Source organism: Scomber japonicus, chromosome 9, assembly GCF_027409825.1.
Source record: "Scomber japonicus isolate fScoJap1 chromosome 9, fScoJap1.pri, whole genome shotgun sequence".
Classification (NCBI taxonomy): Eukaryota; Metazoa; Chordata; class Actinopteri; order Scombriformes; family Scombridae; genus Scomber; species Scomber japonicus.
In genome coordinates, this window is record NC_070586.1 from 16840967 (window position 1) to 16867760 (window position 26794).

The 26794-nt window shown below is 38.3% G+C and overlaps 4 protein-coding genes across 5 annotated transcripts; 3 read left to right on the forward strand and 1 right to left on the reverse strand.

The window, feature by feature from the left end:
* The first annotated feature begins 568 nt into the window (after nt 1–568).
* Nucleotides 569–2589, forward strand: avp (arginine vasopressin). Its single transcript, XM_053325745.1, has 3 exons — nt 569–872; nt 1724–1928; nt 2028–2589. Exons 1-3 carry the CDS (start codon nt 753–755, stop codon nt 2162–2164), a joined length of 462 nt encoding a protein of 153 aa, XP_053181720.1. The 5' UTR covers nt 569–752; the 3' UTR covers nt 2165–2589.
* A 4711-nt stretch (nt 2590–7300) lies between these two features.
* Nucleotides 7301–9168, forward strand: ccl27a (chemokine (C-C motif) ligand 27a). Its single transcript, XM_053325526.1, has 3 exons — nt 7301–7478; nt 8208–8325; nt 9063–9168. The coding sequence occupies exons 1-3, from the start codon at nt 7415–7417 to the stop codon at nt 9166–9168; spliced, it is 288 nt and encodes a 95-aa protein (XP_053181501.1). The 5' UTR covers nt 7301–7414.
* Nucleotides 9169–14470: 5302 nt separating this feature from the next.
* On the forward strand, nt 14471–20105 carry slc35d2 (solute carrier family 35 member D2). Of its 2 annotated transcripts, none has more exons than XR_008321793.1 (12): nt 14471–14716; nt 14977–15010; nt 15708–15794; nt 15879–15946; nt 16039–16110; nt 16717–16785; nt 17301–17403; nt 17721–17813; nt 18171–18238; nt 18353–18445; nt 18773–18855; nt 19171–19306. XR_008321793.1 is itself a non-coding variant. In XM_053325673.1 (12 exons), exons 1-12 carry the CDS (start codon nt 14586–14588, stop codon nt 19298–19300), a joined length of 1017 nt encoding a protein of 338 aa, XP_053181648.1. In that variant the 5' UTR covers nt 14471–14585; the 3' UTR covers nt 19301–20105. The 2 variants fall into 2 exon arrangements, 1 of the variants encoding a protein (XP_053181648.1); XM_053325673.1 differs by having other exon boundaries at nt 18353–18431; nt 19171–20105.
* Nucleotides 20106–20238: 133 nt separating this feature from the next.
* Nucleotides 20239–24579, reverse strand: znf367 (zinc finger protein 367). The gene is made up of 5 exons (XM_053325674.1): nt 24080–24579; nt 23100–23250; nt 22672–22791; nt 21962–22100; nt 20239–21820 (listed from the first exon to the last, which is right to left on the reverse strand). Exons 1-5 carry the CDS (start codon nt 24359–24361, stop codon nt 21562–21564), a joined length of 951 nt encoding a protein of 316 aa, XP_053181649.1. The 5' UTR covers nt 24362–24579; the 3' UTR covers nt 20239–21561.
* Between the last annotated feature and the right edge of the window lie 2215 nt (nt 24580–26794).

A 26794-nucleotide genomic window follows, 5' to 3' on the forward strand; every position in this document is an offset into this window, starting at 1 on the left:
CTGATGCTCAGTTTTTGCAATTCATCACTTACCTGTTAATCAGCATCACAACACCTAATAGGTTAGCTGGAACCCTAAGCATGCAACAAGACACAAAACAGAATAATGAGCTGAAATGACTTGTGTTTATTTCAAATGTTAATTAAAATGCTCATTAAGTCTTAAATTATGCCAAAGGGATAATTTGTGTGACCTTGAGGTTGTCATGATGCTAACACTGTTGCCTTCATGTGACAAGTCAGAAATGTCTGTCCACAGTGATGAGCACCTGTACTGTGCATGATCTTCATGAAATGTACTTAATCAGTGCTTAAATCTAATTAGTTGTCCACAAACTCCAATTAATTGCTCATGTCATGCCATTTTTAGTGTGTGCCCTCCTGCCATCTGGCACCCAGGCCCAAATTATTCAAAAAAGTTGTTCCAATAAACGTGGCGCAGTCTTGAATACAGAAAAGGCATCTCCTGTTGTCATCGCTGTTTTCTTGTGCAGATTTGTTAGATGGCACACATCTGATGCAGAGCCATATCTGCTGCGACCCCTCGCGCACACGCCGCGCGCAAGCCGGTGGCCTTCGGGCACGCGTACCCGCGGCGAGCAAAGCTGCACGACAGTGACGTCAGATCCAACTGTCAGCCCTTTGTCAGATCATGTCCATCTGCTTATAAGTGAGGAGTCGACCGGGGTATCCGTCAGACACCCACCAGGCGGAGGAACTCCAGGTCCACGGCTCTTATCTGAACCAGCAGCGATGCCTTACTCCATGTTTCCCCTGTGCGTCCTGGGACTTCTCGCCCTCTCCTCCGCCTGTTACATCCAGAACTGCCCCCGAGGAGGGAAACGAGCACTGTCGGAGTCTGGACTCAGACAGGTGAGGACCATGATCATCACTGACTTTCTTACTTTCGTTTTGTTTTTTACTCCTTTGGAAATTGAGATTTGGAAATTAACTAATTTCATTTAAAATATTGATTATCATTTAAAATCATGCAGTATGATAAGGATAGTTACATTAATGTGGAATTCATAAGAAATTTTTTTGCTATTACCAGTCCTTTCAGTATCCAACTATAAAGAGGAAAAGGAATAACATACCCATTTTTACTTTATCACTGTTAAGGAAAATGACTTTTGAGAGAAAAGTATTAAAACGAAGAAAATCAAAAACAATTTAGCAGGAAAAAAAGTAAAGTTAAGCTATGTACAAATAAGTTGAAATTGTGTGTTCCCCACAGAAAGGCAACGCTACAATTAGATTTAAAGAAAAGAAAAGTAAATATGACAATTAATTTAAATCGGTATTTGCTTCATACAAAATGTGAGTGTATGGTGCTCTGTCTTGTGCCTCATGAAACTATTTTCTGATGTTTTCTTTTTCTATTTATTTTCACAATTTTATGATTACTAGGGTAGTGAGATGCATGTGCACAACAGAAATCAGTGCATGCAATCTGTTTTGAAAACAAGGTAGACTGGATGTTTTCGTGTAATTAAGTACAGTTTTTTCCAGCTAATAACATGTCCATCATCAATGTTGCATGTGAAGGAAGAGTTCATGTATTTCCGAAAATTCAAAGTAGTTCTCAGGATAGATTAGAGAACATCAGAAATATTTCAGCAAATTGAATGTAAGTTAACACTGGCCAGCTCATGCTTCAAAAAATAATATTATTGTTTTATTGCACCTGAAAATACATGGTATCTGTGCAATTCTTCCTGTAGTGCATGCCATGTGGCCCCGGGGATAGGGGCCGCTGCTTCGGACCCAGTATCTGCTGTGGGGAGGGCATCGGCTGCATGCTGGGCTCCTCGGAAACAGCTCACTGCATGGAGGAGAACTACCTGCTCACCCCCTGTCAGACAGGAGGGAGACCCTGCGGATCTGATGGTGGGCACTGTGCTGCTTCAGGACTCTGCTGTAACTCAGGTACTCACTGTTTAATGATGTTAATACAGCATGAATTGCTCAATGGGCAGTTTGAATAAAGTTCTTTTCTTTTCCAACCTTCCTCTCGTGTTGTGACAGAGAGCTGTGTGGTGGACTCGGATTGCCTGGGGGAGAGTGAGGCCTCAGAACCAGCCCACGGCTCTGCAGCAAGCTCACCTGCAGAGCTGTTGCTGCGCCTACTGCATGTGGCCACCAGAGGACAGACTGAGTACTGATACTGTATCTCTGCAGGTCCCTCTGCTCCTCAGGGCCCCGAGGTGCAAGCCTTGAGAATCGAACCTTAAACCAATAAAATGCCAAGACATACTTTGATCTCTCAACCCCTACTACTGTGCTAATCCTGTATCTGAAAAGACAACTTGCATTATTTAGATTCTGGGGGAGAGGAATCATGAGTAAATATCATGTTTGTTCTAACCTTAGAAATGTATATATTAATGCACATACTGTAAACAAATTTTATTCTAAATGAGAGGATATTACACACCTTAATACTCCAGTTCAACTAAGAGAGTTATAGCAGAGAACACTGTAAATAAGTCAGAGATAAAGGTTGCTGCAGACATCGGTGTAAAACAGCTGAATGACAATGCTTGAACAGTTTTCTTGTGTAGTAGAAATGTTATTGTATATTGAAAAAGGGAACAACAATAGACTGTATCACTGCCAAAAAAACTTCTGTCGTCTGCTCTCGTTATTCCCAGGTTTCAACATAATTACACCTTTTAATAGGTGATTGACTGATAAAACCTGTTATTGATTCTCTGTTAACTACTTAAACCGTCCTGTACATGCATGCATGTGTGTGTGTTTATGGGAAAGTGCGCTGAGGTGAAAGGAATGTGTTATTACCCAACATATAAAACTACACCTGCGAAACCAGCCATGATTTTCACAAATGTCAATCACTTGAACTTGCTCAAGGGTCGTAATTTTCCAGAAGACACAGTTCGTTCAGATGCAGCTGTTTACATAAAACTAGATTTAATGGTTCTACTATTTGTAAAGAAGTGACATCAAACAATGGATCTTTTAAGAAAACTGGGCGTTTTAAGGTAGATTTAATGATAGTTGTTCTGGCAAATCGTCTGAATAGTCCAAACACTCACCAATAAAGTTAGTGAACAGTGTTGTAGAGCCAGCACAGCTGTGTTTCAACATGTCTAGTTCGCATGGCTGAAAGAAAATTAAGCCTAATTGTCATATTCTTTTGTGTGTGTGTGTGTGTGTTTGTGTGATGTGATTTGATATCGCATTTTCCCACCCAGACTATATGGGGGCAGTTTCACCTCTAGTTCGAAACGGATGCTGGTGGTTACTTGTTCTGATTGATTTGATAAGTGTGTGGCAAATCTGAGAACATTTTTAGGAAATTGTGTTGTGTTTCTATCCAGCAACACTTTATTACACACTAGACCATGTTGCAGCAGTGATGCTAATTATACACTACTGGTCAAAAGTTTTAGAGCGTCTCCATTTTCCCCATTTTTATTGAAATTTACTTAGTTTAAGAGATCTATATTTATAATCTGGCACTCTACTGAAATATCTTTGTATGAATTGCAGTTCAAAAAAATCTGTTTATCTTATTCTGGTTCTTCATGCAGCTAATCAGTTCAGCCTCTGTTTAAAACAGGCTGGTTTATTTCCAGCCATGAAGCAAACTACTGTAGTAGTACTTCACTACTTTTTCTTGTTCTTTACCTGAATCGTTAACATCTTAAATACATCGGCACATGTTTTAGCCAGAATCATTTCTATGTAAATTAACCTCAAGCTTAAATAACAGAAAACCACAAAAAGGCAAATATCCCCTTTAACATTTCACTGCACAAATAAACTATTGGAGGAAGAACATTTTTTTGTGCAAAAAAAATTCATTCAAATTTCTGACTCATCAAATTAGCCACATCTTTGCAGATATACAGTGCATCTACACACAGTACCCCATAATGACAAAACAAAAAAGTGTTTTTAGAAATTCTTGCAAATTTATTAAAAATAACTAACTGAAATATTGCATGTACATAAGTATTCACACCTGTAATAAATTCAATTGATTGGACATGATTTGGAAAGGCCATATAAGGTCCCACTGTTGACAGTGCATGTCAGAGCAGAAACCAAGCCATGAAATCAAAGGAATTGTCTGTAGACTTCCGAGACAGGATTGTATCGAGGCACAGATCTAGGAAAGGGTACAAAAAAAATTCTGCAGCATTGAAGGTCCTGAAGAGCACAGTGGTCTCCATCATTCATAAATGGAAGAAGTTTGGAGCCACCAGGACTCTTTCTGGAGCTGGCCACCCAGCCAAACTGAGCAATCGGGGGAGAAGTGCCTTGGTTAGGGAGAACCTGATGGTCACTCTGACAGAGCTCCAGCGTTCCTCTGTAGAGAAGGGAGAACCTTCCAGAAGGACAACCATCTCTGCAGCACTCTACCAATCAGGCCTTTATAGTAGAGTGGCCAGACGGAAGCCTCTACTCGGTAAAAAGCACATGGCAGCCCGCTTAGAGTTTGCCAGAAGGCACTTAAAGGACTCTCAAACCATGAGAAACAAGATTCTCTGGTCTGGTGAAACCAAGATTGAAATCTTTGGCTGAATGCCAAGCGTTATGTCTGGAGGAAACCAGGCACCTCTCATCACCTGACTAATACCATCCCTACAGTGAAGCATGGTGGTGGCAGCATCATGGTGGTGGCAGCATCATGCTGCGGGGATGTTTTTCAGTGGCAGGAACTGGGAGACTAGTCAGGATCGAGGGAAAGATGAACGGAGCAAAGTACAGAGAGATCCTTGATGAAAATCCGGACCTCAGACTGGGGCGAAGGTTCATCTTCCAACGACCCTAAGTACACTGCCAATACAACGAAGGAGTGGCCCAGCCAGAGCCCAGACTTGAACCTGATTGAACATCTCTGGAAATACCTGAAAATAGCTGTTCAGCCACGCTCCCCATCTAACCTTGAGCTTGAGAGCTTGAGTGGATCTGCAGAGAAGAATGGGAGAAATACCATAAATACATGTGTGCCAAGCTTGTAGCTTCATACCCAAGAAGACTTGAGGCTGTAATCGCTGCCATGGGTGCCTCAACAAAGTACTGAGTAAAGGGTGTGAATACTTATGTACATGTAAAATTTCAGTTTGTTATTGTTATTTGCAAAAAATGTCGCTTTGTCATTATGGGGTATTGTGTGTAGATTGATGAGAAAAAAAGGAATTGAATCCATTTTGGAATAAGCCTATATCATAACAAAATGTGGGGAAAGTGAAGGGGTGTGAATACTTTCCGGATGCGCTGTAAAAGCTGAACACACTCATACTTTCTGCAATGGGAATCAAATATATTCCAGTAAGTTCACACGCTTCTTACACAAATATGTTACACTTGGTTTCTTTCATTTCTGTCCAGATTTTCTTGTTCTTTTCTTCTAAGGTAGTTCTGACACAGCCTGGGGGGATGTTTCGGGTCATTATCTTGCAGTTGGATGAATACCAGACCAACTAGGCATAGACCAGAGTGTACTGCATACCTCTGCAAAATGCTGCGGTAGCCTTTTTGGTCCAGGGTGCCAGTCATTCTGTGCAAGTCACCAACTCAGAATCCAACAAAAGAGCCCCAGACCGTCACGCCTACTCCTCCATGCTTTTATACAGACAGAGGGTTGAAAGTAAACAATAAAAGTATAGAAATTATTTACATCAACTTTCAAGACCTAATTTATGTTCATTGCCGCAGGAAAGCCTTTAATTTTTAACCCATTACTTGATGGGCCTTTTTTAACCTAAACTTGTTTTTCAATCCCACTTTGAGCATCATAAACTTATTAAAAACTTGGAAAATGCTCTGAAACTTTCACCTTATTAAATCAATATAAACACACATTTTCACATATTGCATTCAGACAGATGTGTAGACGAACATATGGTATAAGCAGAAACCCTTTTATTTTGACATCTTTTGAGCCCAGATTGACCAATTTTTGCACAGCTGAGTTATTGTAAAGTTCTGCTTGGCTGATTTTGAAATGGATTCATTTACAGTTGGAATCACTGGTAATTATCTATTTAACAGTAACCTGAAATTGAATGAAGCAAAGGGACCTACAATTCAAGCAACATTACGGGATACACAACACAAAGCAGTTGGAGTGTCAATGGGCCTTTTTCATAACAGACATTTTGACCTGTCACAGTAAGAAAAAGCACAGGTGTTGCTAATAACATTAACAACACCTCAAGTTATCCAAGTGTCTCATTAACAGTGAGCCAACATTCACAATACCACGACCCTGAAACTGAATCGGCTAAATTGAATTCAGCCTTCTGCCATTTTCATTCATCACGCCTTGTCTTTTCTGAATGTGACATGTCAAACTGACTGTATAAAGATGTTTCCATTTGTTGGCTTTTGACTGCTACCACGTCACCATCTTTTCCGGTTTCAAACACCCAAGACGTCAATCTTTCTTTTGTGCTACTAGCAAAATTCCCCTGATTGTTTTTGAGTGGGGTTTTTTCAGAAATTATTATTATTGTTGTTTGGTTTGCATGCTCTATAAAATTGCACAACATTCAACAGCTTGCAAGCCACACCCGAGAGTACCTGCATGTTAAGTCAACATAAAATGTCATCACTGATCTTTATCAAAGTCAACATGGATTCATTTGTATCAATAACACCGTAAACAATATCTGTCTGGTTTTATTGTTTGTTTTGTTTGTTTTGAGGTTTTTGCCTTTACAAGTATTTGAGGAATATGAATAAGATTTATTTTATGTTGTTGTAGTTTTTTGCTGGTAAGGTTCAGCTGGTGCAGGGATGAACAGGATTCAGTGTCAACAGGGAAAATGCTGCTTGAACACATTCTCTCTGGATCGAGCCTGTAATCATTACTCCAAAACGCTGCCAAAAAAGGTTACTCACAGAAGAAATCAGTTGTTTTTTAACAGTGAAATCAATGTTAATATTTCCTTTTGCCTGTTTGAGCATTGTTTTGCATCATTTTGCTTTTTGCTTCGTTCTATTTGACCATAATTGTTTAACTTATGACGTTCAGTATATCTTGTCTTTCATGACTCTGGATGTCGAGGTCGCTGAACTTGTATTTGGTAGCCATTAATAAAACAAGGTCGTTTGGAAAGATTGCTCATTAAACCTGTCTGAGCCTGCCTAAGCCTTAGATTCCTGTTTGAACAAAGATGCAAACTCAAAGTGAAAGTAACAGTTGTTTTCACAAAGGCGTTCGTATTTTATTAGGGTGATTAATCATCACAGTTTTATTCCGTTATGTCTGTTGCATTCATAAGGAAATGTTACTAGCTGGCAAGAGCACACGTTCACACACACACACTCACACGCCACTGTATGTGGTGGGCGGGGAGCACAGGTGTGTTTTCAGGGCCGATACAGACCTATAAAAAGCGAGGACAAAATTTCCTGCCATCATTTCCTCTGCCAGCATGGATCTCAAAGTCGTGATCGTGATTGTCTGTCTGTGTGCGTTGGCCATCACCTCCACTGAAGGTAAAGACTCCAGTGAGAAATACAAAGTTTTTATATGCTCTTATATTTAGATTTTGTGGGGGAGGGAGCATTGAATAAGAAACATTTTGTATTGTTATAAACAGTTTCTGAGTTCTTGTTTGTGATCTTTTATTTGTGTGTGGTAGGGAAAGGATGTAGTATTTGGCACATCTAGGTGCTTTTTAGTTTTAAATGAGAGGGATAATATTAAACCTGTTGCAACATGTTGACTTTGAAGTGGTTATTAATGAAACAGAAAAACTAAGACAGCACTCCAAATTTCCTTTTTTTTAAAATTACCACATGGACGTTTTGCTGCTCCAGTGCGTGTGCTGGTGAACACAGAACACAGGTGAAGTTAGTTATAAATCTTCACTCCTGGCAAAGCAGCTGTACCCCAAAGCAGAGAGACATAAAGCCATTTGTAAAAAAGAAAAAAAAGTCAAATCTTTCTTTCCGCAGATTTGACTGCACACCCAAAAAGTTTTTTAGTTGCTGAGCGTAAAAGTTCATAGTCATAATTTTCATTCTCTGTCAAACCAAACAAGTCTAATATAGTGTATTGTGCTCTTCAGAAAAAGGTAAACTACTGAAATTGAGTTGAAAATGAGTTTTTCTTAATTAATGTTTGCTTGTCCTTTTTTTATCATTCTTGAACACATTTAAAAATATAATTATTTTGTATATCCATATTGTGTTGTTCTTTTTTCTTCTTCCTACAAATTGTAGCTGGCATCCCAAAATGCTGTCTCACAACAAAAAATTACATTCCAAATCGGATCCTGAGGAGGGTTCATAGATGGGAAATGCAGCACAGCAACGGTGCCTGTGACATCTCCGCACTGATGTAAGTGATTATGGTCAACAATAAACTCAAAGATTGCAGTGATTTTGAAGTTGTTTCATTATCTAGTATCCACATTATCTAGAGACAAAGACATACATTGTTCAGCCAAAAGGAGCATGTAAATTCACTTAGTCTAATTTGTGGTTTAACAATTACTCTAATCTTATAGTTTCATATATAAATATTATATCTATCTATATATATATATATATATATATATTACAGAACTGTGCAGTTTTAGGCATTAAAAGTAAAGTTTTGAAAAATAATGCTAAAATAGTTTTTATGCATCAATTAACTTAATACAAAGATCAGTAAACCAAAGAAACCTAAATCAGATCCTTTCTTGGTGTGAACATGCTTTGCCTTTGTAACAGCAGCAGTTCTCCTTGGTACACCTGCATACAGTTTTTCAAGGTACTTGGCAGGTCGGTTGTGCTAATCGTCTTTAACTTGATTGCAACTCAGTTACTTCTGTGTCCTCAATTAATCCCAGACTGAAGTGATGATGTTGAGGTCAGGACTCTTGTAGGTGAAGGTAGTTCTTTATGTTTTGGGTTGTTGTCATGCTACAGAATAAATGTGGGATTAATCAAATGCCTCTTTGATGGTGTTGCATGATAAGAATGGATACTAATCTAAGAGTTTAAATAAGTTAAAACCTTTGCACAGTACTGTATATAGTATCTTCTTGCATTTATCTAAAACTGAAACTTTCTTTCTTTTTGGGTCTGTAGAATGTATGTAAAGGACATGAGAAGGCCTATATGTGCTCATCCCAAGTTCAAGAAAATTGTGACGATGCTCCTTCAGCTGAGGAAGAAACGGAGATCAGCTAACTGAGTTGTGGAGTAAAAATAAAATCTCTCACTATGATGTTTTCAAGAGTTTGCATCTGACAGAAACTATCCTGTTTTTTTCTTTTTGTCAGTTATGCAATATATTTCAATTTAACTCCTGAAAAGCAGCTTCTTGATATGTTTACGTCAGTGGTAAAAACAATCTCTGTACAATGTGACTTTTTTGTGTTTTATTTCATTTTTCATATGTAGTCAAACTATCAAGAGAGATTTTCTGTTTACAACAATGTTGCTTTTGGAAAATAAAACATACAAACATATCTGTGTGGTCAAAGTAATATAAACATCAGAGGCATTCACTGGTGCTGGTTGTTTTCTAACTACATGAAGAAACACAGTCAGATGATGCTGAATTTATTTTCCTGGAGACAGTCTGTGTTAATTATTTCTCACAACACTAGATGAGACCACTTAGAGACTGTGGACACTTTACATACATCTGAGAAATCTAAAAAAATGCTGCCACGTACCCATAGATATGTAAACCTCAAGTTTTCAATAAATGAAAGTAAAATTGACTTTCTCTGTTCAGTCTTGCCCTCTGATGATGAAAACGCTGACACCGCTCCCTCTCTCTGTCATGACTCATTCCATTGAGACAGGCCACAACATAGAGCAAAGGTTATAGAAACATTTGGAGAACTTAACTCAGCTCATCTACTTGACTTATTTGGATTCACTTCAAGGTGAATGATAGATGTAATCATTTGACTGTAACTGAGGTGCTTTCTTATACTTGGGACATTTGGGATCACTAATGAAAACGTATCTGTTGTTATGAAAGTATTGCTCCTAAATGCATTTAAAGAACACATCTGTGAGTGTAAAAACATTTAGGCAGCTCCCTGTTGTTTGAATTCTCACCTCTAAGCCTTTTAAAGTTGGAAAGATCATACCCAGCTCAGGCCAAATCTGATTCTTACTCCTGTTATTGGGTGATTACTTCATCTTGCTTAAATCAAATATTGTAAACAGATGCTGGAAAACAACTGTGAGTTAAATTTTAAATGCTTTTTCCAAAATAAATAAAATATTATTGTTTTAATGGAACGCCTCCTTTCCTTATAAAACATGCTCTGGAGCCTGACTTGAAGGTTTAGAAATACAGATATCTAGTATTGTTACGACCCCTCCCTTTCTGCTCGCCATCATGCAGTTGATTACTTCCTGCAGGAGTTGGTAGTCAGGGAGGGTTGTTAGGGCAAGGTGCTGACACCTGGCTAGGCCTCTACCAAGGTGATAAATGGCAGCCTGGTCTCTCTCTCTCTCTCTCTCTCTCTCTCTCTCTCTCTCTCTCTCTCTCTCTCTCCCTTTCTCTCTCTCTCTCTCTCTCTCTCCTAGGCTCCACGCCACTACAGGTTCTGGGTTCATTTTGGCGTTTTCCTTTTACACTCAACACCAGCACACAAATGTCTCACTCATCCATACACTACATTCACTACTGATGTCACTACTCTCCACACCTCATGCTTTTTGTATATATTTCATTTTAGTTACAATAAAACATTTTCTTTTGGCACTTGAACTCTGACTTGTCTCCCCTCCTCATCACATATGTTGAGCCAGTTTGTGACACAGGGCAACAGAAAAATCCAAAGCAACATTTACATCATCCAAGACTGAAAGAAAGCCAGTAGATGTTCTTCATCGGGTAGCAACAGATGCTGCCTGTAGTATTTTACAGCCTTCCAGATTTCATTAATGAACAATTTCGCTTTTGTGTAAATTCCTACTGTAATACACACTACTATTACATTCTTGTAGTAATTCTAAATAACTATCCTGTAATAGCAATGAAAGAATCAGATGAAATATGTGTTGATGACAAGACACAATAAAATCAAAGGTCTCCGCAGTACTCCATTCAGAGTTACTAATATCGAGTTTGAGACCCAAGGCTACAGGGTGTCATAATAGTGAGGTATTTGTTATTCATCCCATCAAAGCAGCAGAAAAAACACCTGCAGCAATTGTCAGTCATCGGCCCATTGAGTCACACAGGGGAAATACTTTCTTTTAATTTATATGTCTAGGTAGGTTAGAGTAGGTTTCTCCAGAGACGATAAATCAAATAGTTCTTAATATACAGAAACCTACTAGTGGTGCAGTGTAACTCTGTACATTTACTCAAGTTAGTACAATTTTACGGTACTTAACTTGGTACTCCACTACAGTTCAGAAGGAAATATCATATTTTCTACTACATTATATTTATTTGACTACTGTAATTACTAGTTACTTTTCAGGTAAAGTTTTTACTTAAAATAACATAATGATAAGGTTATAAATATGGTATTATAAACCAGTGTTTCCCAATGGCTTGTACGAAAAACATCAGTGTGTATTTGTGTCTCTTTGTCATGTTTCAGATGTCTTTTGAATATTATGTAGCAGAAATATGTTTTTTCTGCCTTCCCACCAAATGTATTATCTCACCACCTCACTCAGATTCCTCTTGTGCCTCTTACAAATGAGTTTAAACACCATAGTATGCTGCTCATGCATTGACTCATTACTATTAATAATGTTCTTTAATAAATGTATTTAATATATTAGTCACGGGCTGATTGTCTGAAAAAGTACTTTTACTGATATCACTTCTAAATGTATACTTAAATGAGATTTTAAATGCAGGACCTTTACTTGTCAAGTATTTTACATTGTGATATTTAGTAACATTTAAATAGTATTTCAACTTTTGTTTATTTTTATCCATATTTCATTATGTTAATAGATGTTCTAGGTTAAATTTGACTGCCCCAAAAAAATATTATTTTAAAATATTGCGCAACAAAATCATTATGGCTGTTTAGACAGCATAACATATGACCCCAGTGCAGTGTGACTGTGTGTGAATTAATGGTTAATCACCAATTCATTAATCACTATTAATGTAGCCTAGTCATGAATGAAAAAATAGATTTGCAGTTCAGAAATTTGGCACAGGGATCAATGAAAGGATACTGTGGAGAACATGTATGTAAGGGTTAAAAGGTAACTTCCAACACAGAAGCAATATTTCGTCACCTCATCAACTGCTTCCAAACTGTCTTGTGAGACACTTGATTGATTGGCCCAACTACATTATGCAGACTTGAGTGTCTCAATCTGTTTGTATTGGCTTCTGGTGATTTTAAGGGAACATTTTGAACTTGCTTCCAGTTCATGTTGTTATTGTATCCCACAAAGAGCCCTGTGCCATATTCAAGACATGGCCTTATAAGAGTAGATTGCAACTAAATCATCAACAGGAAGTCAATTTTTGAAGCCGTTTTGAGGCTTTCTTTGACACTTCTTGGACATCTATGTAATTTGACCATTGTCTTTAGCCTTGACAAATAATCATTTTCTAATGAAGTTCTTCAAAACTGCAGGTGTTCTCCCTGAATAACCCTGAATAGTTAGTGTTTGCTTTGTAACCGTAATATGAGCACACACACATAAAAACTAAATGACCAGTGTTTGCTTTAAAGCAGTAGTCTCAGCACACACATAGGTTGCTCTGCACCTCATTGTTTTTTCCTCCCTTTATGTGATGTTCCCTTGTACTCAAAGCCAGGTTACACTGTGCCCATTCAGCCCTCCTGGACCTCCACTCTAGCCTAAGACCTTAGAGATTCAATACCCTGACTATAAACACAGAATACTATAAAGTACCTGATATAAGTAAAATTATTATATGTTTTGAGTAGTACAATAATGTTCATGTATTCATCAAATAAACTTCAGTTGCCCTAACCAGTGCTTCAGTTGTGCAATGCAGGGATAAATATACATTGGCAAAGAACATTTGGCAAAGGTTACTTCATAACAAATCTCTCTTTGACTTTCCCTTAACAAAAAGTTAGAGATGGGTTGCCACTCTTAGACTGAGCCAGGATTTATGTCAGCAGAAACCCAAAGTCAAATCCAGACTGGTTTAAGAGACAATCACGCTCTGTGACTTCAGCTTTAGTGTAAGAAAAATATTTTAAACAAACAAATAAGATGGTGCCAAATACCCATAATAAATGTCACAGGTGAGGGCTGGTGTACTCCTGCCAAAAGTTTAATCTGTTGCGGTAATCCTCCTGACACTGATTCAATTCAACGTTTTTGCTGTGGTTCATCTTTCTTCAAAGGGCAACGTTTTTTTTAAAGATAACTCTAAGCAAACAAGAATATAATAGAAACTGTCAGACTGCTGATATTAAATCTGGAAGCACAGAGGGGGAAAGTCACAGCAGGTCTAATGCAGCAGCACCCTCTAGAGGATATACTCGTAGCTAGTAAAGGTGTGGTGTGTGGCGCTACTGTGGTCACTTTATATTGAACATTTGACATGTTATTATTAATCTCCTCCCCTCCAAATTCCTCAGGTTTGCCAAACAGTGTCGTGCAAACAGAACGAACCGCAAATGTTTATCTTACTGTATAGTTGGCACAACTGTCAGGCTCCACACCCCACTTAAAGTACAAGTTCCTCCTTGCAGACTTTCACTCAGGAAACCGGTTTCAAAGTGGCACATTTTACTTTTGTTTCTCTTCGGGCTGTCAGATAACTTGCTATGGCACTTGACTCTGCCAGGACCCCATAAAATAGAACCAATAATAAGCATGTTAGTAAAGTGGCTGCCACAAGTTTTTAGTATTTTAATTAACTGTCATTTTGTGGTTTAAATTCATTGTCAAAGTGTTTCTTTATTAACATAGTTGCCTCAACAACCTGTCCAAATGACATAGTGCCATTTCTTATAGCTTTGTCTACTTTCCCAATGAAGCATGATTAAGTATTTTTTTATCAGCCAGTGTTTAAGTTGGCATGGCTACCAGACATGTCAAAATGTGCTGCACAATGTCATAACATGATATCTTATATCACTGATGTGCAGTAACACATCTGTATACCAGTGTGCAATATAATACATATTTGTTCCTATTTTAATTTATCTCTCTTTTATCTTCCTCTTCTCTATCATTTTATTATTCACTCTGAGTAGAGCTCGAAGAACAACATTTCACTGCCTTCAGTGCTGCCATGTGTTGTGTTGTTGAGAATATAACAATATAATCTCTTAAATCTTGAATAAAATGTCTATTTATGCAATGTTTTTCATAATAAAACATACAAGGACACATCCTTTAGAATACAGTAATCATGTTCTTATTTGTTAACTTTACCACGTCGGTCGACAGCATGGAGAATAAGTCATACTGCTGTGGCTGGGCTTGACCCTTCCTGTTTATTATATAATAATGTGAGAGGAACGCCCATCTCCCCTCTTCCTGTGTGGACACTACTGGTTGACAGGAAACACCAGCAGAAACACCAGCAGTCACTTCGCCTTTTCAAACACTGTATTCTCATAGCCATAGCAATCACTTTGACAGTGTGACAAGTTTGTTCTCCAGGAGCTGGTGATGATGTCTGCTCCAGCCGGACAGGAAGCTGCTGAACACTCCGGGCTGCTCAAGTTTGTCTCTGCCGTGTTTTACGCCGGGAGCTCGTTTCTGATCACGGTGGTGAATAAAACGGTGCTCACGAGCTTCAGGTGGGTGGCGCTGTTTTGTGCTGTCACTTTTTAGGTATTACACTGTTGTCGATGGGAATCACACGCACACGCAAAGAAAGGGAGAGAGAGAGAGAGAGAGAGAGAGAGAGAGAGAGAGAGAGAGAGAGAGAGAGAGAGAGAGAGAGAGAGGCTGAGGCTGAGGATAACCCGGATACTAAGCTTTATTTGCCGTTTGTCACTATGGAGTCACTTTTCCTGATCCTGGTCCTGGTCTGATAAAGAACTTGTTGCTTTTGCAGGTTTCCATCCTACATGTGTCTAGGACTTGGCCAGGTGAGTGACCCAGTGTGGATTTTCATACCCCCCCCCCCCCCCCCCCCTCTCTCTCTGTCTGTACTCCACTACATTTATTTGACAGCTTTAGTTACTTTTCAAATGAAAATGTGACACAATGGATAACATAACAAGCTTTTAAAGATTAAACAAGGGGTTTCCAAACTTTTTTTTTGCTTTTGATGTCTTGCAAAAAGCAGTGTGCAGTCAGAGTCACATTTTCACATGTCTGTGAGTCCACCAAATAGTGATTTATCCCTCTGAACTTCTTAAATAGTTTCAATTCAATAAATGTTAAAATGATCCAATTAAAGGAAAAAGTCCAAAAACTAAAGAGAGATTTGTATGTCAGAATTTTGTTCACATCATCTCACAACCCCTCAGATTTATCTGGTGACCCTTTGGAGGAGCCTGACCCCTATAGTTGGGAACCACTGGACTTAACCATCTAAAATATAGTCAAAAATACAGTGGGGTCCAAAAGTCTGAGGCCACTCTCCCATTCACTTGAATAGGATTGAATTAACCACACCTTGCTGCCAATACGTATGTACTTCTACTTAAAAGGATTTGTCATGCAGTACACTAATTTACTTGTAATGGAGTACTTCTACATTACTTTATTGGTACTTTGACTTAAGTAAAGGACCTGATTACTTCTTCAGTCACTGGGCTCATATAGTTTTTGTTCTTTCAGATGATCACCACCCTTGTTGTCCTTTATGCTGCCAAAAAGAGAAAAACAGTCCAGTTTCAAGATTTTGACAAAAGTGTTCTCTTGAAAGTAAGGCATTTCAGTTTTACCTCTTAACAGTATATAATTATATTCTATTTTCAAAAAGACAAAATCCTGATATGTTCTTGCCAGATTTTCCCTCTTCCATTGTTGTATCTCGGGAACCACATAACAGGACTGGCCAGCACCAAAAAGCTCAGGTTGACTGTGGTCTCATTTAACACATTTTGGTCATTAAGTTTCACAGTGCTTACTCAAGAGTCTTTCCAAAAACATGTTGTGTCTTTTACAGCTTACCCATGTTTACGGTATTACGGAAATTCACAATTTTGATGACCATGATCCTGGAAATATATGTATTAAGGTATGTTTTTTAAATTTGTGCTATTAGAGATATCTAGAGCTGCAACGATTGAAACCAAAATGAATCAGCATCTATTTTGATAATCAAATAATCGTTTTAGTCATCATGAAGCAAAACTACCAAATATTTGCTTATTGGAGCATCTCAAATTTGAGGATTCGAAGCTTTTTGTGTTAGTCATGATAATAAACTGAACATCTTTGGGTTCTAGTCTATCAGTCAGACAAATCAAGACATTTTAGGACAATGCTTAAGAAATCATAACAGGCATTTTTCACTACTTTCTTACGTTTTATAGGCAAAACAATTAATTAATAATATAATTTTCTCATTAATCAGTGATTAGAATAATCTTTATTAGCTTTGAAGCGCTTAATAGAGTATGATTGAATGATTGTATAGGAATGATGACAGATTTGGTATGAAAGTATTGTGAAATATATAGGGAGATTTATGACAGGTTTATTAAGAGCGGAGCTTTCAGTGCACATAGAGAAGTGGATGTGATTTTACAAAGAAAGAGAGTGTCAACCCTAGTCCTGATTTGGTGTGCCTTGCTGTGTAGTTTTGGGTTTTGCACTCAATGCTTTTGTGTTTCTTTTTCAGAAAAACGTTCCCAAAGCGACTTGTTTACAGTGTTGTGGCTATAATCTTTGGTGCCATGGTTGCTGCAAGGTACTTTCTTTCTTTAAAAGTAAACTGACTCATTTTGAATTGAAACACCTTGTTCAAAACATATCTTTCCAGAGTGGGAGGCAGGCCTCCTAAGGGGGGCTCCAAACAGTTTCAGGGGAGGCTCAGTGAATGGAAGTGAAAAAATATGACATTAGTTGTCAGTAGCAGATCATGTAGAAATGCCTAAATGTTAGTTCAGAGGTAGTTCAGAGTAGTTTTAGAGAATTTTACTGTTTTTCCCCAGAGTCATAAAATAATGAATGCCTTAAGACAGACTCTTTATGTATTTGGTGTATTTGTAGTGTTTTAATTGTTGAGTGTGTATGGGATCAAATAACATAACCATGATCCCATAGGCATCCAGGAATTAAGTGAAAATAAGCAAGTAAACTAAGGGTGAGGGGGCAACTTTTTCAATGCTTTGTTTGAAGGGAGGCCCTCAGTCTGAGACTTTGAAACTCCTGGTTTAAGAAATAATCAAAGTGCCAAGAAACCAGTTATTTTGTCTCCTTTAGTTCTGACCTGGCCTTCGATGTGGAGGGTTATACTTTCATCCTGCTTAATGATGCCTTCACTGCTGCCAGCGGTGTGTACACCAAGAAGAAACTTGGCATTGAGGTAACATTCTCTGCACATTTTGTACAAATAGAGACAATTTGATCTGTACACAGCTGCCCCACGTATTATGAGGTTATAACAGATTTTATTACTGCACAGTAAAGCTTGTTTTCTCAGTTATACATTTGTAAGAAGTGATATGCAAGACTTTGACTGATATTGATTTTTATTGTTCATGATCATTTCATACATTTTACGGTTTAAAAATTGTATAAAAGATGGACCATAGGTTTTTAACTTTACATGCCCATAAGTTATCTGTGTATGTTCAATTTTTACTCACATTATATAAAATATTTGACTCTTTTTTTGTAAAGGGCCTTGGGAAATATGGTGTCTTATTTTACAACTCACTAATCATTGTTATACCAACTCTCTTGGCAAGTGCATTTACTGGAGACTTACACAAGGTATGTAACTGTGACCGTATCAAGTTTTTTTTTCGTCTTAAATGCCCCAAACTGTTTACTACGGAAGAGGATTAGGGCCACTGTGGAAAAAAAAGTGAGTTCTGACTTTTTTCCTCAGAATTCCGAGTTTAAAGTCAGAATTCTGACTTTCTGAGTTTAAAGTCAGAATTCTGATATTAAAGTCAGAAATCTGACTTTAATATCAGAAAAAATCAGAGAAAAAAGTCAGAATTCTGACTTTAATCTCGGAATTCTGAGAAAAAAAGTCAGAACTCACTTTTTTCCCCCACAGTGGCCCTAATTCTCTTCCGTAGTTTCCTTTTATTATATGACCTCCTTTTCTGTTTTGATCCACAGGCAGTCACATTTGAAGACTGGGTTAAAGCCACATTTATTTGTTGTTTTCTCATGTCCTGCTTCATGGGGTACGTCACTTTATTTCAGTGAATGAATGATTTCTTTTTGTAAACTTCAAAAGTTGCACTTTGATACTTCCATTACTGACTCGGCTTATCAAAGTCTTGGCTCTGTTATTTCAGGTTTGTGCTGATGTATTCCATAGTCCTGTGCAGCCACTATAACTCGGCGCTTACTACTACTGTAGTCGGGGCAATAAAGGTAAGAACACACAGGTAAGAATATGATCCTTGGACTAGAAAGTAGGCTCAGAGTGTATACCTTTGTCAAAGTTACACAATCCTCTAATATAACTTTTTAATTAGAAAATATTTAACGTTCCAATCTGGATTGTGCATCATGCGAGTGACAGACAAGTAGTGATAAACTATCATAGGATACATGTGGCAGATTTTCTCATTAAAGTAAATGCAGTAGTTCATGATAAAAGAGCAACATGTTCAACATGTTGCCACAGCTTAACTCTCCTCACCTCCTTTATGCATTGTCACATTTTTTTATCCCTCACATACTAACAATATAACAAAATAACATGTCCCCAGAATGTTGCTGTAGCCTTTATTGGCATTTATGTGGGTGGAGACTACCTGTTCTCTTGGACAAACTTCTTGGGCCTCAGCATTTGGTAAGAATCTGTTTTTTTCTATTTTTTTTTTTTTTGTAAAGATCAATTTAGAAATCTTTCACTTGAAAGGTTTCTTTCCTTCATGTGACCAAATTCTGTCACTAAGTAAATACAAGTCTTGTATTGCCAATCCAGAGCAAAACAAGGATGTACAAGTTCAAATATTTCCAGACAAATGAGTTATTAATATCTAAGATGTTATATCTGGCATCTTTGAAATAAAATCAATTATCTATAATCTATCAAGTAACAGGGAAGTTATAAAAAATGTTTCCATGGCCTAACAATGCATTGCTTTTATCTTTGGCTTTGCAGTATGTCAGGTGGACTTGTGTATGCATATCTCACTTTTAACAACGAAACATCTGGAAGAAACACAGAAGGAACACAAGAGCTGAAGATTCACATTGCAGAAGATCTTAAAGAGAAGTACTCTGCAAGCTAGATGGACAATATTATATTTATCACCACTTGGTGTCACTGTTGTGCTTCATATTGGAGAAAACTACTGTTTCTTATCTTTTGTATTTATTTGAAATCAATAACTTAATTTCCCTGGATAGATTATTACTGTTATTTAATAAACACCACTACTACTGTAAAGGAATAAATTAAAACAAAACACATGAATTCAGGATCCGGTTCAGTGAATGTTTATTGAAGACCAGAAGTGGTATAACAGTGTGGGCAGGCTGTCAGAGAAATCTTAACTTTAAAATGTGTAACAATGTCTACCAAGCAAGCAGGATCACTCTACACATGTCAAACATGAAAACTGTTGGAAGTTGTTAGCAGAGGGGACAACTGAAACTAAAATTCAAAACTTCAAAGCTCTTGGTAAATCGTGCACACTCAATAGTCTAACAAACACAATCTGTATATATTAAATGCCATAAATTTCTCAAAACCACAAAATAGTCTACGGGTTAGAAAATGCTTCACAATATACTATAATCAGATACAATAAATCATTTGGTGTTTTGATTATCAACAATTGACTTGCCTTCCAGTTTCACCTTAACTCCACAAAAAAGGGCAATTTTGTAAATCAAACAGATTCAAACATCACAGCTAGAGTGACAGAGTGAGAGACAGGTTGTAGGTGTAGGTTTCCCCTAAACAACCAGATGTAGGGCAGTTATGAGAGGCTTCATACAGTGTTGAATGATGTAGTGTTGCTTAAAAAAAACAGAAAAGAAAGAAAAGCACCCTGCACTACACATCAATTCATGAAAAAAAAAAAAAAACAAGTGCCATTTTCCTGGACACGTGACAAATCTAATCTTCAGTGCATTGCAAGCTTAATCCAAGACTTAATAGGGGGTGCAAGTATTTAAAACATATCTTTACTACATTTCTTTCAATGTGGACCAAAATGTCTAAAACTGACAATTCCTATTAGCTCAAAAGGATTTTTAAATTAATGTGGTTGAGAACTTTTTTAAAATTTTTTGCAGATTTCAGAATATTTCCCTTTAGACATCGTCATGATGTCAGCACTCTAAAACAGAAAAAAACATGGTGAAATAAATATCTCATAATTTAAACTTTGAAATGAGATGACATACATGCACCACACACTACCATGATGCTATGCCTGTATCATAACTGGTCTGCCACCTTTTAATATAAAAGATGGCTGACATCATGCTTCCTAAAAATATCTCTTGTCTGGTTGGAAAACAACTTCTGGCCTGCAGATTTTATACATGTCTGTGAGGAAAACTGCTGGAAAAATGAGAATATGGCAATGTTGTAAGAAGTACTCTGGTTCTCCAAATATTGTAGAATATTAAGGAACTCAAACCAAAAGACATGAGGATGGATTTTCCCTTGCATCTCTGGTAATGTCATGCGGATACTATTTCATGTATTTGTACTGAAAGAAGTGGTGGAAACTGTCAAAAGTTTGGATTGTTAGGCAAAGCTTGTGCCTGGCCAGACCTCTGGATTAGGCTTGCAATGATCACCTCTCATTCGCATGTAAAAATGACCATGTCTCCTGTCAGACTGATCCAGCTCCCCTGACTTTTTTTTTTGTCTATTCTCACCGCTTCTTGTAAAGAGTTGTGTGAAGGAGGCTAAAACGATCTGAAATCTTTCTCAGTCCATTTCTGCCACTGCTGGCTGACATCGGTGGCTGAAAAGTTGTGCTTGCGACACTAGAGATGAAACCTAGGAGCTGTCTGACAATCAGGATGCCAACTTATATTTTCTTAAGTTTGACCACACCCTGTATCATTCTGTCCATCTCAGCTTAATCCATATATACATCAATCATACACACTCTCTTACACTCACAATATACTTAAAAAAAACTCGTTACCATCAAAGTGCAAACAAAACAAATTAAAACATAACAGGTATTCTTCCTTTGCCTTCAGAAGGCAGAAGAAAGAAAGACATTCTTCATATAGTCAATTCTACAATAATAGCAGCCTAAAAGGATAAAATGGAAGCTGAATAAGGTGCTTTAGCTTGTGCCTTCCTGGTGCTGTAAAGGGGAACAGATGTTGCTGTACATTAACACTGATCTTGGGCCAATTCAGCTCTTTCTTAAAGTCTGGTTTCACAACTTGATAGAATAAACTAAACTAGTCACTGATCTGCGTTTATGAATGATTTCTAGCTGCAGCACATATTGCAGGAAGGCGGATTGGGAATGGAGATATGAGGGGTGAGGGGTTTAGGGAGGAGGGTGGGAGTTCAGGCAGACAGGTTGTTGGCCAGCTCGATGAGCGCCAGAGCGCCGTGGAGACGCTCTCGTTGCTCCTGGAGGCGACGCTTGGCGGCTCCCCCCTGACTGCCCTTCTCTTCCTCTGGGGTCTCCTCCTCTTCCCCGTTTTCCTCGTCAGACTGAAGGAACTCCATGGGATCCTGTTGCTCCTGGTCTTCAGCTCTCGCCTTGCCCTGCGGTTTCACCTTGGTGGTTGTTGGAGCGCGTTGCTCGCGAGTTCGCCAGTACCTGCAAGGACACGAGAGAAAAGCGCATATTGAAACAAACTGAAACTGCACTATAAGTTAGAGTATGCATTCTTTCTCAAACTACATCTGTACAGGTTGCAAGTCCACCTGCTGAGATCATTCCAGAAATGTAGCCACTTACTTTGCCAACCACTCTGCCACAGCCTTGTTGTCCACTGACTGGGCCTTCCCTTGGCCCTCCTTCGGTTCCTCCCTCTTCAGACGGGAGAAAGGATGCTTGGGGCAGTGACGGTTGGCATGTGTGAACCGATTGCCACAACCTGAGGAAAAAGCACAATGCAGCAACATGTTAATCAACAGGTGTGAATAAATGCAGTAAGCCATGAGAGGTCATGTTTCTCAGTGATATTGAAGTTGCTGCGATATGTAATTCAAGACCTGTTTTTGTTAAAAAGGGACATTGATGCACAAGTTCAGTTTTTTAAAAATCAGTAAAGACTATGAATAGATCATTTTCTTGTCACGTTGTTATTAACTACAAAAATTCTAGTGGTGATTCCCCGCTAGTACATATTTTTTTATTATTCATAGTATGCATACTATGAACAATTGTGGTCAAAATTGTGTATTTCAGGTACTTTCCAAAAGTCTTCAAACATAATTCAACCAATTATAAGCTCAACTCAGTCACACTAACTGAGCCCAATTTCATACCAGTGGAAAGTACCTAAAATCTCAAGGTAACAAAAAAAACTGTTGCTTACTACAATAATAACACTTCATCCAGTTTAATGACACAGTCTCTTTTAAAAACAATGCGATGGACCACCTCTTGTGGCTTACAGCTTCAGTCTAATTTTGATAAATGCTGACTGACAAGTAAAAACGCACCTTTCTCTGAGCACACAAAGGGTTTTTCCCCAGTGTGCAGCCGCTGGTGCGTCTTCAGCTGACCGCTCTGGACAAACGCCTTCCCACAATTTGGATAGTCACACAGATAGGGCCTCTCTCCTGTAGAAGGGGTGCGGAAGTTATTTAGATAATTGTTGAATTGTTCAATAGTTATTACACAGTACTGCTTAAAATAATACACACATGCACTATTTTCAAATGTTAATGCTGCAATCATAGTAGGGACAGAACAGAGCTGTGCCCTCACCTGTTCAGCATCTGGTTATACAGATGTTTACATGACCCTCTCTGCTTCTAAAAGTGGTCATTATATACCACCACAACATCCCCACCTTTTATTCCAAAGTACTTTTAAAAAACATATCAGGACATTATAACCATGTCCATGCCTTGCTGTCTGAACTCACCTGTGTGTGTTCTCTTATGAGCTTGGAGAGACTTTTCTCTGGGGAACACCCGGTTACAGATGTTGCAGCGGATCCGGCTGGATGAAGTCTCGCCCTCATTTATCAGCTCCCGGACGGTGTCAGCTCGTGGACGACCTCTGCGGATACCATCCTGACAGCAAGAAAACACACTTTCATATCTCAAATTCAGCAGACCATCAGATCCTGAATGTAATTTGTAGAGTTTGAGTATCAAATGTTTTCAAACGACCAAATTTGTGTAAAACTCGTGTTCAGAAAGTATAATTTTAATTGGCACATGATGTTAAAACTACTTTTTATTTCATATATGAATATATATGTGTTATTATAAAGAAGCATTCAGTACATGTTAGTTACCAGTGATTTGTACTCGATACATTGAAACATAATGTCGATCATTATTTCCTTTGCTGAACTCACGTGGGTTACATTGTGGCACGTTTGTTCATTATAATTCATTCATTCACATCCGGTTACATTTTTGGCGCGCATACACGTCATGTATGAGCAGCTGCTCCCAAATCAGGAAGTAACTGGGGTTTAAAATCCACCAGGTCACACCCTAATGCGCGGGCGTTTTTTTAAATGACTCTCAATCCCGGCCATATTAAGGCTGAGTCCATACATAAATTCCCAATTTTAACTCGTCTAATTTCAATATATTAAGAATCATTTACCTCAAGACTGCACTGATCTTCTCCAACTACTCCGTTTGGGATAGTTTGTCTTTAAAAATATCAATAGAAGAATGCATGCACTCTTAAATAATGTTATAACTGGTAGTCACATATATTTTAAATGTTGTTTTAAGTTATAACTGTTGTACATGTAATCCGGTGTTGTCAAAAGCCTATATACTATACTAGGCTATTACAATATTTTTTGGTCATTACTGCTCAGTCTGTGCAGCAACATCACTTTCATGACACAGTTTGTAATGAATGGGTTTGAACATGTACCTTCATCTGGTCAGGTGAAGGAGCAGTGTCTGCTTCTCTGGCCGTCTGGGTCCCGGTAGGGGACGAAGCCCCGCTCACTGAGCCCGGGCTCAAAGTCACATTGTGGGCGTTCTCCCCCCATTTCCACGGGTAGACCATGAAGTCGCTGAATCCGGGGCTTGTCGGCGTCAGAGCCTCAGCTTTAGTGGGTTTGATCGGGGTGGTTTTGATGACGGACACCAAAACTCTTTTGGGAGAGTCGTTGCAAAAAATAACATGCGGGTGCTTGTTATCAGCCATCATGAAAAGATAGATGTCCCGGTGTTGAGTCGGAAAAGCAAGTTTAAAAAAAGAAAGAAAAAAGTCTCACTTCTATTTGATTGTTTTGAGTGCGCCCTATCAATCCGGAGTGAATATGTCCTTCATTTCCACAGAGGCAAAGAAAAGAAATCCGTCTTTCGCTACAAAGTATCCACAGAAGATACAGTCAGAGGTGAAGATGACTGGTAGTTTCCTCTTTGACGCGGCCGCTCTGGACTGACCTGTGTGCGCCCACAGGATCGTTGTCCCGCGTTGCAAAATCGCGCCCGAGCCGTCAACTAACCAATCAGCTGCAGGAATCCACTCCCACGTGTCTGAAGCAGCCAATGAAAGCGGCCTAATAGAATAAGTCTGCAACATAGTAACCTGAGACAGCCAGGGCTCTCTCTACGTTGTGATTGGCTGAGACGCTTTTGTCCAATGAGATTGAAACAATATTGGCCAATAAAAAGGAGCGAAGGGCACGTTCATCTACCGCTGTAGCCAATGAGAGTGAAGGGCGGGTAATTTTACATTGCAGACGAGCAGATGTCCCCTTTCCCGCGCTGAAGGAGTCTGTTTATGTTATTACACTTTTTGGTCAATTTAAAGGGAAAGGAAACGGTGGCTCAGAGGCGCCAAAGTTACGTAATCATTTTAGGGCGGAAATACATGAACAAAGGGCGCACTGTGTGAGAGGAAAAAGAAATAGAAACTTAAGGTTACTTGAAATGTTTTTGGTGATATATCAGTGAAACTTTTTACTTTTGCTTTACTGCCCTTTACACTATACTAGAGGTGACAAAAATACAGAATTAGACCTCTGTAAGTTATATTTAAATATTACATTGAGGAGACTAAAGAGTGGCTCTGATTTCCCCTTTTAAATCGGTTCTCCCCAATTAATTGTTAAATGTTTAACATATCAGTGTACTTTTGGAAAACACGCAATTTAACTTTTTATTTTTGCTCTTTATTTCCCCATCAGAGAAAAAACCCAACCAAACCAGGAAGGTGCTTTTCAAACGCACTTGCGTACTGGAAACATGAAGACTTCAATTAATGATGTCATTAACTGACACTTTTTGGTCTACAGTACTGACATTAACAGTAACTAAGTTTATTTATTCAAGCAATTTTGTTACTAAATCAAAATGTTTAATTTGAAAAGAGGGGTTACAGTTCATGTTAAATAACTTATGTAGTCACTGTCCTATGAGTATTCACTCTAGTGCAACAACTACTTTCTGTTTGTCTTTGTATGCCTGTGCTGTCTGTCTCACTCAGGGCCGACCCTAGGATTTTGGTGGCCCTAAACAAAATTCTGTTTGTGGCCCCAAAACACTATATTCCTTATTCATTTCTTAACCAAATAGTTGGTTTAAATTGTGTTTTTACTTTCTTCTCACATGGTTGGTATGGTCATTGTGTGAGTCAGTACGCATGGGCCACACAAGGTGTCAGTGTACACATCTGTCCTTATCTGTTGTTTCTGGCACAGCCCACTTCACCTGTTAATTTGTGTGTGTGTGTATGTTTTTGTTTTGTATAAGGTCTGGGTAGACTATAAAAACTGAATTACTCTCTGGGATAAATAAGGTATTCTGGCCCTGAATTCACTTGGTTACTTAAAAAAGCTCATCCATACACTGTGCTGTGTGCCAAAAGGAGAACTGATTTACTCTCAATGGTACACCTTCCAGATTATAATTTAAGAATACAAACTTCTTTTTATATTTGAATGTCATGCTCTGACAAAATCTTGTAGCAAACTGGTTATTTTAATGTAATCTATACAAAAACTAATTTTGTATGTCAGACTGGAAATAAATCTTAATTAAATATGGATTTTATTTTATAGCAATAATCATTTCAAGTATGCTTACATTATGACTGAATGCTTTAGTCTGTACATAACACGTGTACACTACACTCTTACATTTATGTGTCATAGTGATATGTGCCCCTCCCTTCCCCCAAAAAATAGGTGGACACCATACACTTGTACTTTCTACTCTGACCACTAGATGTAGTCAAGTTTCATTATGCAAAATATATCCTGACTCATCCTACCAGTGAGAGTGACACAGCTTAACAGTACATGGATCTGAGTAAATGTACATACATATGTTTGATCAGTTTTTATAGTCATTTATCTAGTGATCCCTGAGGAGAAATCAGGTTCTGTCTGAGGCAAAGAACAGTATTCAGATGGAACATTTACTGTCTATGACTCATTTTGGAGTTTGCAATTTACATAATTACACAGGGGAATTTAGGGCAGTATAAATGGCATACACATATGCATACTGAAACTATAAAAAGGAAAAGTAAATGCTACACAGTAATACATGTATTCCTGAATACAGCTGAGTTTAATAGCTAATCAAATGTCTGTCTAAATGAAAGTAGACACACTTTAAAGGTTAAAGTATC

Excerpts from the sequence above, each read along its gene's own strand:
- avp (XM_053325745.1), top strand. The coding sequence starts at position 753 with ATGCCTTACTCCATGTTTCCCCTGTGCGTCCTGGGACTTCTCGCCCTC. Across the intron at positions 873-1,723 it reads CGGAGTCTGGACTCAGACAG|TGCATGCCATGTGGCCCCGG; the intron begins GTGAGGACCATG and ends TTCTTCCTGTAG. Across the intron at positions 1,929-2,027 it reads AGGACTCTGCTGTAACTCAG|AGAGCTGTGTGGTGGACTCG; the intron begins GTACTCACTGTT and ends GTGTTGTGACAG.
- ccl27a (XM_053325526.1), top strand. The coding sequence starts at position 7,415 with ATGGATCTCAAAGTCGTGATCGTGATTGTCTGTCTGTGTGCGTTGGCC. Across the intron at positions 7,479-8,207 it reads GGCCATCACCTCCACTGAAG|CTGGCATCCCAAAATGCTGT; the intron begins GTAAAGACTCCA and ends TACAAATTGTAG. Across the intron at positions 8,326-9,062 it reads TGTGACATCTCCGCACTGAT|AATGTATGTAAAGGACATGA; the intron begins GTAAGTGATTAT and ends TTGGGTCTGTAG.
- slc35d2 (XM_053325673.1), top strand. The coding sequence starts at position 14,586 with ATGATGTCTGCTCCAGCCGGACAGGAAGCTGCTGAACACTCCGGGCTG. Across the intron at positions 16,111-16,716 it reads CTGGAAATATATGTATTAAG|AAAAACGTTCCCAAAGCGAC; the intron begins GTATGTTTTTTA and ends TTTCTTTTTCAG. Across the intron at positions 17,404-17,720 it reads AGAAGAAACTTGGCATTGAG|GGCCTTGGGAAATATGGTGT; the intron begins GTAACATTCTCT and ends TTTTTTGTAAAG.
- znf367 (XM_053325674.1), bottom strand. The coding sequence starts at position 24,361 with ATGATGGCTGATAACAAGCACCCGCATGTTATTTTTTGCAACGACTCT. Across the intron at positions 23,251-24,079 it reads CTTCACCTGACCAGATGAAG|GATGGTATCCGCAGAGGTCG; the intron begins GTACATGTTCAA and ends TCTTGCTGTCAG. Across the intron at positions 22,101-22,671 it reads CTTTGTGTGCTCAGAGAAAG|GTTGTGGCAATCGGTTCACA; the intron begins GTGCGTTTTTAC and ends CTTTTTCCTCAG.